General features: G+C 39.3%; 2 protein-coding genes across 5 annotated transcripts; both read left to right on the top strand.

Moving 5' to 3' along the window:
- The first annotated feature begins 1,019 nt into the window (after positions 1 to 1,019).
- Positions 1,020 to 5,181, top strand: LOC310874197 (retinol dehydrogenase 13-like). The gene is made up of 7 exons (XM_083786903.1): positions 1,020 to 1,170; positions 1,481 to 1,599; positions 2,221 to 2,376; positions 2,638 to 2,742; positions 3,180 to 3,392; positions 3,659 to 3,760; positions 4,319 to 5,181. The coding sequence occupies exons 1-7, from the start codon at positions 1,106 to 1,108 to the stop codon at positions 4,627 to 4,629; spliced, it is 1,071 nt and encodes a 356-aa protein (XP_083643029.1). The 5' UTR covers positions 1,020 to 1,105; the 3' UTR covers positions 4,630 to 5,181.
- Positions 5,182 to 8,789: 3,608 nt separating this feature from the next.
- decr2 (2,4-dienoyl CoA reductase 2, peroxisomal) lies at positions 8,790 to 14,502 on the top strand. 4 transcript variants are annotated; one of them, XM_083787100.1, is made up of 9 exons: positions 8,790 to 8,987; positions 9,126 to 9,233; positions 9,373 to 9,441; positions 10,431 to 10,482; positions 10,569 to 10,704; positions 11,126 to 11,250; positions 11,448 to 11,541; positions 12,543 to 12,647; positions 13,603 to 14,502. In XM_083787100.1, exons 2-9 carry the CDS (start codon positions 9,136 to 9,138, stop codon positions 13,821 to 13,823), a joined length of 900 nt encoding a protein of 299 aa, XP_083643226.1. In that variant the 5' UTR covers positions 8,790 to 8,987; positions 9,126 to 9,135; the 3' UTR covers positions 13,824 to 14,502. The 4 variants fall into 4 exon arrangements, with proteins under 4 accessions (XP_083643226.1, XP_083643227.1, XP_083643225.1 ...); XM_083787101.1 differs by having other exon boundaries at positions 9,112 to 9,233; XM_083787099.1 differs by having other exon boundaries at positions 8,790 to 9,233; positions 13,603 to 13,791; positions 14,114 to 14,502.
- Positions 14,503 to 14,737: the final 235 nt, after the last annotated feature.

The following is a 14,737-nucleotide window of genomic DNA, read 5'->3' as shown; positions in this document are numbered from 1 at the left end:
TAGACGCTAGTCAGTTGGTTGGCTCATTCTCATTGTAAGCTTGCCTCATAGTCACCACCTTCTGGCAGTGATATGGTTTCACATGTACTGGGTCCTAGTGCCTATATAAATTATGCCCCCCCCCCCTCCCTCCCAAGCACATAAAAAAGGCCAATAAAACGTTTGCTTTTATTTCATTCGATGGAATGAAAAGGCTGCCGCCTGTCTGTCTGTCTGTCTGTCTGTCTGTCTGTCTGTCTGTCTGTCTGTCTGTCTGTCTGTCTGTCTGTCTGTCTGTCTGTCTGTCTGTCTGTCTGTCTGACTGTCTGTCTGTCTGTCTGTCTGACTGACTGACTGACTGACTGTCTGTGGACAGCTAATCTCAGGCACTGGCAGGGACAGATGAAGAATCGCAGGTGTAGAAACAATCCTCCCTGCATGGGACATTAAGAATCAAGATACCCATGTTGATCTTTCATTGTAGATCGATGAACCATCTACCGCGGTTCAGCACTACCGTCGATGGACAGCGACGTGCCAAATACTAATTACTCTTTAAACTCATTAATAGATAAAGCAGATAGAGTGGCACGCACATATATGGGGAATCATAGACGCAGTTGCGCAATTGATAAAACATTGAGTCCCATCCCCATCCGCAAGCAAGTTAATTCTTTCTCCATCTATTTGTCCTCTCCTCTGCCCCAGTCAGTCTGCAAAAGTCCATATTATGGTATATAGATAGCATTTGATTCTAGCTGTTATAGTTTCATTATACCCATATATTCTACTGTTTTCCGGATGTTTTTCATTTTCAAGTAGGACCCCCAAGGCATTGGATTTTGACAAGACAAGTTACTTGAAGTTAGTCAGGAATCAGGATTGGGATATGGGTTCGTTTCAGGTGGAACTGCATTTCCCTAAATGCAATAGGTAGGTAGAGGCTCTGGCTCGGCTCAATGTGATTGGTCAAATTATCAGGGAGTATGACGACGGCATGACGCTAAAAACATGCGCAGTTACTGAACAATACATAACCTTGTGCATTTATTTTAGCTGCCCGTGTCCCTGTAGTGCAAAATAACAATTTCCAATGACATTCTTTAGTTAACATTAGTCGAAAATAATGAGCAAATACATTTTTCCAGTTTCTGTTTTTGGATCAGTCATTGGGTTCGCTGTTTTATTGAAGTGAGTAAGCGGCAAGCACATGGGTCTACTTAGCCCTCTCTCGGCTTGTTGTTACATACAGTATGTACAGTATTTCACATACATGAACATTTACGAAGTATAATTAAATGATCACAGGCATTCTAGGTCTAGGGTCTACTCTATAGTTGGTACATTTGACTGGTGGCAGTGGTGGCATCATGCTTCATACTTTGCCCCTTTCATTAGACTGATTGAAAGCAAGGCTAATAGGCTATGTTACTGTGTTACAGCATACCCTACGTCTACGATTCATATAATCTAACTTGACGTAATATTTCTTAATTTGTAGGAACCATGTCACTGGAGGTATGTGTCCTAGCAAGTCTACTATTAAAGGGAAGACTGTGATCATAACAGGGGCCAACACTGGCATTGGAAAAGAGACAGCCAGAGAACTGGCACGAAGAGGTATGGAAATACATATATGTTAATGTGTAATGTCAGTCACAATAGGGTGGGGCGGTGGGCATTGTGGGCGCCTCAATATTAAATTAGCTATTTCGTCCAAAATGTAAAAAATAGACCTACATTTACCCATTAACTTTAATAACTTATTGTTTATGGCCATATCTGGCTAGTCACAAATCATTTATACCATGGGGTCTTCAACCGGGGGTCCGGGACACCTAGTGGGTCCTCTGGGTTTTTCATTATGTTTTATTAACCTCTTGAACCCTCTCATCCTTTTTATGGGGGGACCATTTGCCGAAGAGAGAAGATCTCACAAACCCATCGCGATGCGTTTTGAGCTTGTAGAAGGTTTATGTGGTTAAATGTCATGGCGATGAAGGTGATGTCATACGAACAAGTATGTGAAATCTATTAAACGGTTATACGTCAAAACAAAATGTAGTGTGGGTTCCCTGCATCTCTCAGCTAAGGAGTCCTTGGCCTGAAAAACATTGAAGACCCCTTATCTATACTTTACATTAGTTATTTGATATTGACATATGACATATGGTCATTAAAACACATGTTTGTATGATTTTCTCGCCCTATCTAACACACCTGATACTGTCACGGCAACAGGAGGTCGAGTCATTATGGGATGTCGGGACATGGAGAAATGTGAAGCTGCAGCCAAAGAGATACGTGGGAAAACCCTGAACCCCCACGTATATGCTTCTCACATTGATCTGGCTTCCATTAAATCTATTCATCAGTTTGCAGAGAGAGTCAAACAAGGTGAAGGCCTGACACAATTATTACATAATTGCCTAATCAACATTATTTGAGATCAGTGTTTCCCCTAGCCAGAAGTTGTGTCTGTGTGTGTGTGTGTGTGTGTGTGTGTGTGTGTGTGTGGGGGGGGGTGCTTTCATTTCCCTTGCTGCCCGCCCGTGTGGCCCACCATAATAATGCATTTACCTATAGGGGAAACACTGGAGATAATAGCAATATAACAGCTTTTTACTCCTTTATTTGTTTTTTCTTGTTGTATTGTAGAGGAGCAGCGGGTGGATATACTAATAAACAATGCAGGGGTGATGCGATGTCCCTCATGGAAAACAGAAGATGGTTTTGACATGCAGTTTGGTGTGAACCATTTAGGTATGCTCTCTGAAATTATTAGAGTAAGGATTCAAGGAGGCAAGATGTCTAGTGTACAAATGTAACAATGTACTTGTAAGGGTCCATCTTGGTTACATTTGTATATTCTCAGAGTTACAAATGAAAAAGGATTGTACTGTATGTAGACGCTTTGATAAATAAAATTAATAAAATTAATAGAATATTGAAATAAACTTTGATAAAATGTATTGAATGTGACCTATTCAGCACCAGCCTAGCTGATGAACAAATCTCTTTGCATGAAATATATTTGTTAATATTTACACATGTGTGTTAACTGTTAAGTATCCCTTTTTTATATAAACGTGTCTATAAGTAAACTCACTATATCCCTGACACCCTGTCCAACACTGGAAATGACTACTGCTGTAAATAGTACTAGTAGAGTAACAGCATTTTGTATTACTTTATTTCAGGACATTTTTTGTTGACAAATCTCCTGCTGGATAAGTTGAAAGACTCCGCCCCCAGTAGAGTGATCAACCTGGCCTCGCTCGCCCACATTGTTGGAGAGATTGACTTCAGCGACCTGAACTGGGAGAAGAAGAAGTTTGAAACAAAGAAGGCATACTGCCAAAGCAAGCTTGCAAATGTTCTCTTCACCAGAGAGTTAGCCAAGCGGTTAGAAGGCAAGTCTTGTGACTCTCAGCCATGTGGGTGTGTGCGTGTAGGAGTGAGGCCTAAAGTATATATTCCTGTTTTATAATCACAAATTGGAAGTCTCTTCATAAATATTTCTTGTGTGTGTGTGTGTGTGTGTGTGTGTGTGTGTGTGTGTGTGTGTGTGTGTGTGTGTGTGTGTGTGTGTGTGTGTGTGTGTGTGTGTGTGTGTGTGTGTGTGTGTGTGTGTGTGTGTGTGTGTGTGTGTGCGCACGCACGCGCTTGATAATAATAGGTACTGGAGTGACTGTGAATGCCATACACCCTGGGGTGGTTTCCACAGATTTGGGGAGACACACTGGCCTCCATCAATCCCAGTTCTCAAGCTCGGTACTGGGTGAGTAACCTGCTTCTTCACTAGCTGTTTGGTTTTGAGAAAAATCCACAATCTCATTGCCTCTGGGCAAATTAATTGGAAATATGCTGCATTAAAGGAGAATTCCATGCTAGAAGGCTTTCTTACCTTTATTTGTAGTTGTTACGTCCCCACCAAAGAGGTCCAGGTGTTATTTTGTGCAAAATCTCATTATTGGCTATTTCCCCTACCATAAGCCCTCAATGAATTTAATTGCACTGCATTGAATTGAATGGGGCATTGGGGTGTTGTGCTAATTCACTTATTTCGATGGAAATAAGCGAATTAGCACAAAAACCCAACCCACATTGAGGGCTTATATTAGGGGAAATAGCCAATAATGCACATTTGCACAAAATAACACCTGGACCTCTTTGGTGGGGACGTAACAACTACAAATAAAGGTATGAAAGCCTTCTAGCATGGAATTCTCCTTTAACACAACTATTCATTAAAACCTAATCTCATAGGACTCAATATTGAACATTGTCCCATCTGTTAGAGTAGTCATTTCACTTCCAAACCTTTCATCTTCCTTAGGACCATTTTTCTCTCTACTGGTGAAAGGGCCAGAGCTGGGAGCGCAGCCCAGCATCTACCTAGCTATTGCTGAGGAGCTTGAGGGACTCACAGGGGGCTACTATGACGTGATGACATTAAAAGAACCAGCACCCCAGGCCCTTGACCAGGAGGTGGCTCGGAGGTTGTGGGAAGTAAGTGCCAGACTAGTGGGTCTGAAGGAAGAGAAGGGACAGGCTAGCAAGCCCATGCCACCACCACTAGATGACAGAAGTACAGCTCCACAAACACAGGGACAGAGCTTGCAGTCAAATGGACCTCCAGTTAGTTAGTTTGTAGTGCAGTAGGCCTGAGACAGCAATGAATGTCAGACCTGTAATAACAAGACAATTGTTTGGTACTTCATATGTTCCTGCATCAGGATGATTTTGTTCAAGTTGTCTTGTTCAAGTGTGATAAAATCCCTCTTTGATATTGTTTTTGTCCTGGACTCAATGAGAATAAAATATGGCATTGATATTATTGATATTTTTAAAAGACATGCATTATGCTAGCTATCTTATCAACTCCATATCTGTAACCAATTTGAATAATTTAGGTTGAACATGAACTATAATCATAATCAAAGGAACATGGGCCAATACAGTGCAACACAATTAAGTCCTACAAAGTAACTAGTTTACCATGTAAATATCAAACCTGGCATCAGTCTGAACAACATGCCATCTACAGTAAATAGAGTCTGCAGTCCTGACTGAGTGGGCGGTCATTACATTAGGGAGAATAATCTATGATGCTTGGAGCAATGGTCAAGTATTCTGTGAGATTATCTGTCTACCAGCACGCCCATTTCCTATTTCTATTTCACCTTGGTATCAATACTCATTTAGGCATACGTGAACAGGGTTGGGAGGGTTACTTTTAAAAAGGAATCCCCTACAGTTACAAGTTACTTGCTAAAAAATGTAGTCAGTAACGTAATCCCGATTACTCCATTTAAAAAGTAACTACAAGTTACTTTCAGTTACTTTTCGATTACTTTTAAGTAAAACTCAATTTAATTAGATAATACAAGTTTTACCATTGATAGACAAGAATGTTGAGCCTATGAAATTAAGATAAGGACAACTGAAATATGGTTAAGGTCATTTCATTGTTAAGAATTTGACCTCTCTGAACAGTTACATTACTGTAGAGTCATTGTGTCAACTTATAACAGATCATAAGAAAAATGCATCTTGACCTACAGAACCATTTTGATTGTTTGATTGACAACAACCAACAACTTTGACAACCAACAACTTTGACAACCAACAACTTTGACAACCAACAACTTCATCCATGTGTGGTCAAAGTGGCAAATAAAAACTCTTTTTGACATTCCTGGCTGACACTCATTTAGATAGACATGGCATGAGTTTAAAACATTGACTAGACAGTAAAGACTAATTTATATAGTCTACAAATAACTCACCCCTATACAATTATATTTATACCCCGTAGGCTACTCTTTAAATAAAAAGCCTCATTGTATTTGACCTAAAAGAGAAGACTGCGCTACCCATTATTTATCCCTAATCCAATATATCATATGCTCTCCTATTTAGTATCTCTGCAGTGTTGCCTGGTCTGATTATTATAAGCCACATTGGTTGCTTGTAAATAATGGTAGAACGGTTGTGAGCTTGTAGATCGTCTATTTTCAAATAGCCAACATATATAAATATGCACATTGTTTAATGGACGATATATATAGCTTTGAAGTGCTCGTGTGGCCTTTTATAGTCGCTTCTTTTGGGCTTGTTTTCATAGACCTGGTTGCTTATTTCTCTCGCAAATTGGCAACACCGCCAGCAGCAGCCTCCACTGTGAGGATTTTACACAGAGTCAGAGAGGTGCGCGCTGCGCTCAACTCCAATCCATTCCGTTTGGTGTTATAATAATTTATAACTTGTTTGTAAAATTAATGAGGGGAAGGGGAGAATGTAATCCTCATGTAACCCCCGTTACAACACCCCCGTTACTGTAATCCAGATTACACATTTTAAAATGTACTCTAAGACGTTACAGTTCCTTTTTTTTTTTACTCTGATTACATGTAATCCGTTACTTCCCAACCCTGTACGTGAATATATTCACGTATGCCTAAATGAGTATTGATACCAAGAACAAGAACATATATGTTCTTGTTTCTCAGGTCATATTCCCTATATGGACCCACAAAGAAATGTTTGTCAGATAAATAAATATATTTATAGGTATAGTTATTTAAAAATCACACCAGTGTGACGTGAGGGGCGCTTAATGTTTAACTCATGTTGATTAGGTGATGTAATGGTCATGTAAAACAAACTGTACAAAACAAACATTAAATTATCTTTATTGTTAATTGCATTTAAGTTCTGTGTTAGGGACAAGATGATGGCGACTCATCATGCCTGTCTCACTTTGCACTGAGGAAAAGCCAATATGTACTGAAATGTTTGCAATCTATGCACCTTTGCACTGTTTGTAAAGCCCTGTAATGTATGAATTTGAAACATTTAAAATCCAGAATATCTGAAAAAAATGATATTCTCTGTTCTGTGTTCTCAGTCCACATTCCCTTGCATACAAACCTACACAACAGTGCCACTTGGCAGGGAACTGTGAAACTACAGTTGAGTAGGTGCAGAGGAAAGCCTTGATTCATTCTATCTACTGGTATTGTTTGTGGAGTTTCTGAAGTTCATGAACCGTGTATGAATGATATCAGTTACACAACAACTCCTGGTTTCACATCAGTTTTTTTTCAAAGAAAGGCCAAAAAGAAGTTACTAACATGTGCATTATTATCCATATTCTATCATGGCATTTAGGAAATATGCTGCTATTTCTTTTGCTTTCTGTTTTGGCTTGTGTAGCTATGACAAATTATAATAAAGGAAAGGTGAAAAAGATACAGTACGTATATACGTTTTATGACCTGTAAGTAAGCCTGTGTTGTGTTGTAAATATTATCATTAGACTACTTAAAATGGAAAAGCTTTTACACAGACCAAAAAAAGGGAAATGTTAGCATATCTGCAGGCTTTACTGCAAACTGCAACTCAAATCAACTGAGATATAGGCCTATCTCTTTCATGGGACTCCTCACTCATGTCAATAAATCCCCAAATTCTACAGCTCTAACACAAGGCCATTCGTTATACTAATGCACACAGATGAACATCGACCATGTGAAACAGATAGCTAGACTGTTTAAATTTGGGGTCAGTTTACCACTATAAGGATCCTGAGTGGTGCCATCATTGTTATTGGAGAGAGCTTGATCAATATCAATGAGTTTACCTTGGCTCTCTTGCTGGGAAAAACAGACCATTACTGTTGTAAACGTCCTCGACTTTAGATTTATTCTACATGAACAATTCCCAGAGCATCTAAGGTGCACTGGTCCCAGACGGTCAATCAATAGGCCTAAACGAAAATATTATGACTTTCAATGTTTAGGGGATATAATTATTTTCTCTAGAATGTTTCTAAAAATGAAACATGACAATAGGCTTAGCTATTTGAGAAATATGCATGCTGTCAAAAATGACCTTGTCCATGAACACCTATCCTGTATCACCTTGAACACATACATAGCCTACTACACCACAACAGAACTTCATTACCCATAATGCATCACGATTTATGATTTGTGAAAGAACTATGGTCCAAAAAGTGTCCAAAGTACACTAATGTTTCGTCAAGTGTGTTCTCAACACGCTCGTCAAGTCATACTTTAGTATGAATTTTACTTCCGGTCAATGGATTTCAAATTAAGATAGAAATTGACTAAAACAATAATGATGTGACCTTTGACCTAACCAAAAAACCTACAACAAATGTAAATAAATGTCTGTTCTATTAGGGAAATATGAATTTTAACATATGCCTACATTGTATTTGGCATACAGTACAGTAGGCCTATATATTTGTTTTTATTCCAAATCTTTATCCCACAATTTTGTAACACCCAGTGTCAATTATCTAATGTAATCCTGGAACTACAATCCCTCTGCCAACCTGGGGAGAGCAACGGACAGACCTCATGCTTTCTTCAATGCATGCGGTCCAAGCCGCTTCTTTTTACCTGACAGGGGTGAGTTTCCCCGGTTGGACGTACATGTTATTCCAACCAGGCGACAGCATTATCGACTGTGCCACTGTGCCCCCTCAGTAGCTGCGGGGGTCAATGGGTCCTACCTCAAATAGACACTATCCTAGTGTTTTAAAAAACACTATCCTAGTGTTTTAAAAAACACTATCCTGGTGTTTTTAGAAACACTATCCTGGTGTTTTAAAAAACACTAGGATAGTGTTTTTAACCCAGGCTAAAAACACAAGGATAGTGTTTTTAAAAACACTATACTAGTGTTTTTAAAATTTATCTTTTTTCAATACTCTAGAGAATACTCTTATTTTGAAGATATCGTCCACCGGAAGTCTTATTTTTGCTAGCTTAGATTTCCCAAAAAGACACTGGCTGTATGGCCAGATTGACGGAACAGAAGCGAGACAGAAGCAACGATTTGTTTTCATTGTGGTAACAACAACAAGCTGTATATAAACGGTCAAGAGTGTGTCGTCTTCTGTCGTAGTATTTGATCGTGTTTTTTGTTCTGTCAACGGGAGATTGTCGTTGTCCTGCGCTTGCTTGCAGGAGGTAAAAGTGACCTGATTTGTGCAACTGAATTTACAAGTTATACCTTTTTTTTTATTTGACCTCACCGTGTAGCATTCTACACACTGGTATAAATAGCTTGAATAGTTTTTTCCACCGAAATCAGTTTATTTCTTTTAGAAACGTAAAAATGGCAGAGCCACAAGTAGGAGAGTTAATGCCAGAGGATGTTGACACAGACGACTGCATGACTTCATACACCCACATCTACAGTCCAGATCTATTAAAGTAAGTATTTAGTGCACACAATTGCACACAATTATTGTTGGCTATGGCATCATAATGAAATAAATAACACATTTGGTCAAATGTGAAAAGGTGTTACTTATGAATTAATGATAATGTATGCAATGTAACTTTTTTTTAGGGATCAAGTTGCTTTTATAACTGGTGGAGGATCTGGAATTGGTCTACGCATAGCTGAAGTATTCATGAGGTAAGACCTTTTGCCTTTGCCTCTCTGCTGGGGCAAGTAGTAGTACTGCACTATTATTGATGATTATACCTCTCCTCCTCAGCACTCTACTTGTAGAATGCTATTTCCGTATTGCATATGCTACAGAAACAATTGACAATTGATGGAACATTATGTAGTTTTGGCTATAGTATTGATGACATAGTGACATAGATTACAAATGTCACTTGTGCATTTTGTACTGTAAAAGGCCCCTTCATCCATGTGGCACCTGACTTTGCCCCCAGGCTTTGCTATCGAGCCATGCTGTTGTCTCTTAGCTTGTACAGGTTTGAAGTTATGTAAGATAAAACATACCCCCTTTGTTAGAAATACTAGCTCACGCTGAAGTGGATGGAGATTTTTTAAGAGACTAGCTTCCTTAGAAGAAGCTAAACAACAAAATCTGCAGAGTTAATGTAACTCTGGAAGTGTAAACACCTACCATGGATTTGATTGTGTATATAGTCATTGCAAGTGCAACATGACTAATTTGCCCTGTTAACCTTTTACCGCTTGATAATACTCAACCTTTCCTGCACCATTAGCAGAAATTTCACCTGCGTGCGCACCATTATCACCTTATGGTTATCATAAATATTCACAATGGTCACCTGACCTTTATCGTGTGTGTGTGTGTGTGTGTGTGTGTGTGTGTGTGTGTGTGCGCGCACGCACGCTGTATATACTGTACATGGGCGATTTTCACAAAATTACTGCTTGTCTGTCACCCTACTTAGTACTTATCCAATCTGCTTAAGTACTACATTCCCTTTCCAGCCACTTTAATTATGCCTTTTCACATGATATATATTTATTTTTATAGTATTTACCTCTTGCCTTGAGCCTAATTTATACTTGTCGCACAGCAGTGCCACTCAACAAAAATAACTATTTTCTTTTTAATTTATACTGACTAAGTATAAATTAGTCTTAACGCATTTTAAACAGATTTATTTTATGTCTTTCAGGCATGGCTGTGACACAGTGATAGCCAGCAGGAACTTGGACAAGCTCAAAGAGGTCACTCTTACATAAATTCGGGAATATATAGGTAAAAGGTTTTATGAAGCTAGTCTGACTCATTGTGACCCTGTCCATCCCTTTAGGCAGCCAACAAGTTATCTGCCGTGTCAGGACGCCGTTGTCTCCCTTTGTGTATTGATGTCAGGCAGCCAGAGACGATTGCTGCTGCCATGGAGGAGACACTGAAAGAGTTTGGTCGCATAGACATCCTCATTAACAGTATGTAAATGTAACTATCTTTCTGTTTGTGGTAGTCAAATAATTGGGTGGGACTCTCAAGCTTAAACCCACACAGTGACACTTGTCACTAGCATGTTCTTCATTTTACAACACCCCTATAATAAAAACATAATGCTAAGGTTTCCCATATGGCAATTAGTGCAAATGTGTTTGGATCAAGGCTGACTTTTGAAGGTTTTAGTTGAATCATTAACTTTATAATCAAAGCTGCATCTATTCTTATCTCCTATCTTTACGTAATGCAGATTCTCTCTCCAGTATTACACTATAGATATAGAATAGATGCTTAATTTCAATATGACATACAGCTGATTGTTATAATTATAATATACTGTACTGTATTACATGATTTGGGGGGTTTAACTTGGTAATGATTATGATTATGTAAATTCTTTGAAAGATGCTGCTGGGAATTTCCTCTGCCCCGCAACCTCCCTGTCCTTTAATGCCTTCAAGACTGTCATGGAGATAGACACCATGGGCACGTTCAATACCAGCAAGATGGTTTATGAGAAGTGGTTCAAGGTACTGTACTTTTCATGTCAGTATACTTGTGCATGCATTACATTGTTTTGATTATTTTTATAAGCATCTGTGTGGAGATTCTCCTTTTACTCTGAGAACAAGCTGGTTCATCTCCTGTGCAACACTGGTCTGGAATTTCAACCTTTGGTGCTATTTTTTCTGATAGATAGTGATTGTCCCATCATTGTTTTGTGCAGGACCATGGAGGCAACATTGTGAACATTTCAGCAACACTTGGCTACAGGGGGCAGGCCCTCCAGGTGCATGCTGGCTCTGCAAAGGCTGCAAATGGTAAGAAAAAATAACCACTTTATTTCCATTATATTATGTAAAGTTATAACTAGAAATACCACATCACGGTTGTATGCCTCTTGCCACTTGCCATTTGCCATTTATATAATTGTATCTCTCTGTCCAGACTCAAATTCTATACGGTATGTATATTGAATAAAGGCTGAAGAAATTGAATAGTGACCATGTTTTTGTTAGGCCACAGTAAGTGACCACCTACTTCGAATCAGCGCATCCTTGAGTGCAAGTGGAAATGTATTCCAAATATCATGAAATTATAGGAAAATAAAATTGCCACATCCAATCTTGTTATTCTTGAACAGGTTGAATGCCTACAATGTACGGCGGTCTAATAGCCTAGACTGCCTTTGAACAGCCACTGCACCAACCACTAAATTGCTTGTCATGAAAATCCACTTTAAAAAGGTGTAATCGCTTGTTATAGTAAAATATTCCGAGGTGCCGATCACAACAACACTGCTAAGCACCTTTCCCATTGTAAACAATAGGGACTGAATTTCCCATAATTTGCACGCCGGCGTGACGGACCTTTTTGCAATGACGTCATCAAAACACGTCTTGACGTCATCAAAGCGCGTCTCATATCCCATTCTGTCCGGTGGATTGCCCGTGTGGATTAAATAATGAAAACACAACTCGGGCAACTCGTGAATCGCAGGGAAAGTGTTCTACAATTAATTAACTTGGGCAACTCGTGAATAGAAGTCAAAGTGTTAAATATCATGAAATTCGAAGTTGTGAGATATTGTGTTCATGAGATTGGGACAGATATGAGGTCACAGTGACCTTGACCTTTTGAGCACTTACAAGTGGACATTTCTGTTCATGAAATTCCCTCAAGGCGTTCGTGAGATAAGGTTGGGATGGACGGACAACCCGAAAACATGAAGCCTCCGGCTCCAGCTATCTGCCTGTGGGGGCATAACAATAAGATGGAGAATCCTTCAAAAATAACTCAGTTGTCCATTTCCTTTCTACAGATGCCATGACCAAGCACCTGGCTGTGGAATGGGGTCCTAGTGGCGTCAGGGTCAACACAATAGCGCCAGGTCCTATCTCTGGCACAGAAGGCTTCCGAAGATTGGGTGAGGATTTCCCCCTATATAGGACTCATCACTGTACTCTGTACGCCCTCGTGGGTTGGTATTCCTTAACGTCTCGCAGGTTGCTACATTGGTATACTCTCATTTATAAAGCCATTCTTGGTAACCTCCCACGTTACATTGGTTCTAAATTTGAACTTGTCCAAAACTCTCTCAACCTCAGATCAAATGGTTGGTTACGCTATGTCGTGCCCCCAACTAAATCTGAGGCTTGGAAAAAAAGCATTGCTTATTTCGGACCCATGTCTTGGAATGACCTACAGTCCAGACTCAAACTGGCTGCTGTGATTCCCCTAGTGAGCTTTAAATGGATTGCCATGGGCACACTTCCCATACATTGCTCCTGCTTTGACGTATAGCAACTGTCTGCTTGCTTTTTTAGTCAACTAGCAATTTCCGTTGCTTAGTTTTTTTAGTCCTTATTGGTCGCGTTCCTGTTCTCCCTTTTAGCTTCATCGGTAGTGGGTACTGTATTTATGAGCATTGTATGTCTGTCCTGTTTTTTGTTGTTATTTTTTTGTTACTGGCAGAGTTGTGTCACTTATTTTGCCTATTGTTCTGGCCAGTTCACACTTGTAAAAGAGACTTCAGTCTCAATGTGGTTTTTACTGGTTAAATAAAGGTTAAATTAAAAAATAAATAAAAAATGTGCTTGACACTATAATATATCAGTGCAGTGGAATGATTTTTACTGTCATTCATTTTACTAATGTTTTAATATGTAAAGACTAGAGATGCCAACTATGTCAGATATTGTTTCTTGACAAATGGAGAGTTACTGGTTGTAGCCTACCGTTGATACTGTACAATATACATATTCTACTTGCTTTTGTTCAGAATGGATTTTATTATTAGTTAAGTGGCTAGTAAATAAATAGACCAACTAATTAACTTAAAAGTTTAAACTTTTGTTGAACAATGTTTAAATGCCTCAAAGGCGGCCCTAAGGGTGAAGCTGCTGGTGCATTCCGGTCCATTCCGCTGCAGCGGGCGGGCAACAAGACCGAGATGGCCCATGGTGTTCTGTTCCTGGCCAGCCGGGCCTCGTCCTATGTGACCGGGGCCATCCTGGTGGCGGATGGCGGGGCGTGGCTGACTTCTCACAATGACGTGGCCATGCTGTTGGGTATACTCTCCTCTAAATCCGCTAAACTCTGAACCAGGCCCCTCCTCTCCTCCTCCTGAACACAGGTGTGTAGGAGGAGGCGGAGCTTGAGGTCTGTACGAAAAGACGATGTGAAGAATGGGAGAGAGTGTTCTGGTGAATAGCATCAGTAAACTATAAATTGATTCTGAAATCAATGAGACTATTGTTGTCCTTCCTTGCAGTCATCTTTCTTAAAGTCAGCCTAAGCTGAGGAAGTTTACAGAAACCTGTAGTTACTGTATTTGATGTGAAAACAATGTGACATTTGCTCATCTATTTGTCTTTCTTTTTTTCCTTTTAGGTTTTTGGTCAGCTGAACAAAGACACAAGTAAACAGAGAAGTTGATATTGCAAATCAGAAACCATCTGTAAATCTAATGTTCTGTTGATGGTCTTCTCAACCTAATACTCCTATTGTAAGGTTAAGGGGTTAGATAACATGAAAACGAAAGTGTCATCTACACCATAGGAAATATTTTGCATTGTGTGTTAATTAGAATGTTGGTGATGGACCAAATATGAATGAAGTCATGAATAAGTCAACTCTCACTGTACTGTCCAAGTTAAGAATCAATTCATTCTTAAAATATAACTTACTCTTCAGTGATCTAGCTTGTAATTATGCACATTATTTGTAATTATTTTACTAAAATGTTCACAATCTCCATGAATAAATATTTTATAATTACAGTGAATAATTATTGTAGTTTATTGCATTATCACAGATAATTTGGTCCGCCTGTGATAGTCATTGTTTTCTCAAATACCCAGATCAGATTGTTGAGTGAGATAAATGGTTTGACAGATGAGAGGCGCTACTACACACCCACACACACACACACACACACACACACACACACACACACACACACACACACACACACACAATAAATCATTGCATATACGATATACAGGCTTTTATTTC

Source organism: Protomyctophum parallelum (genome assembly GCF_964188405.1).
Source record: "Protomyctophum parallelum genome assembly, chromosome: 17".
Lineage (NCBI taxonomy): Eukaryota > Metazoa > Chordata > Actinopteri > Myctophiformes > Myctophidae > Protomyctophum > Protomyctophum parallelum.
This window is presented reverse-complemented; position numbering and strand designations above follow the sequence as displayed.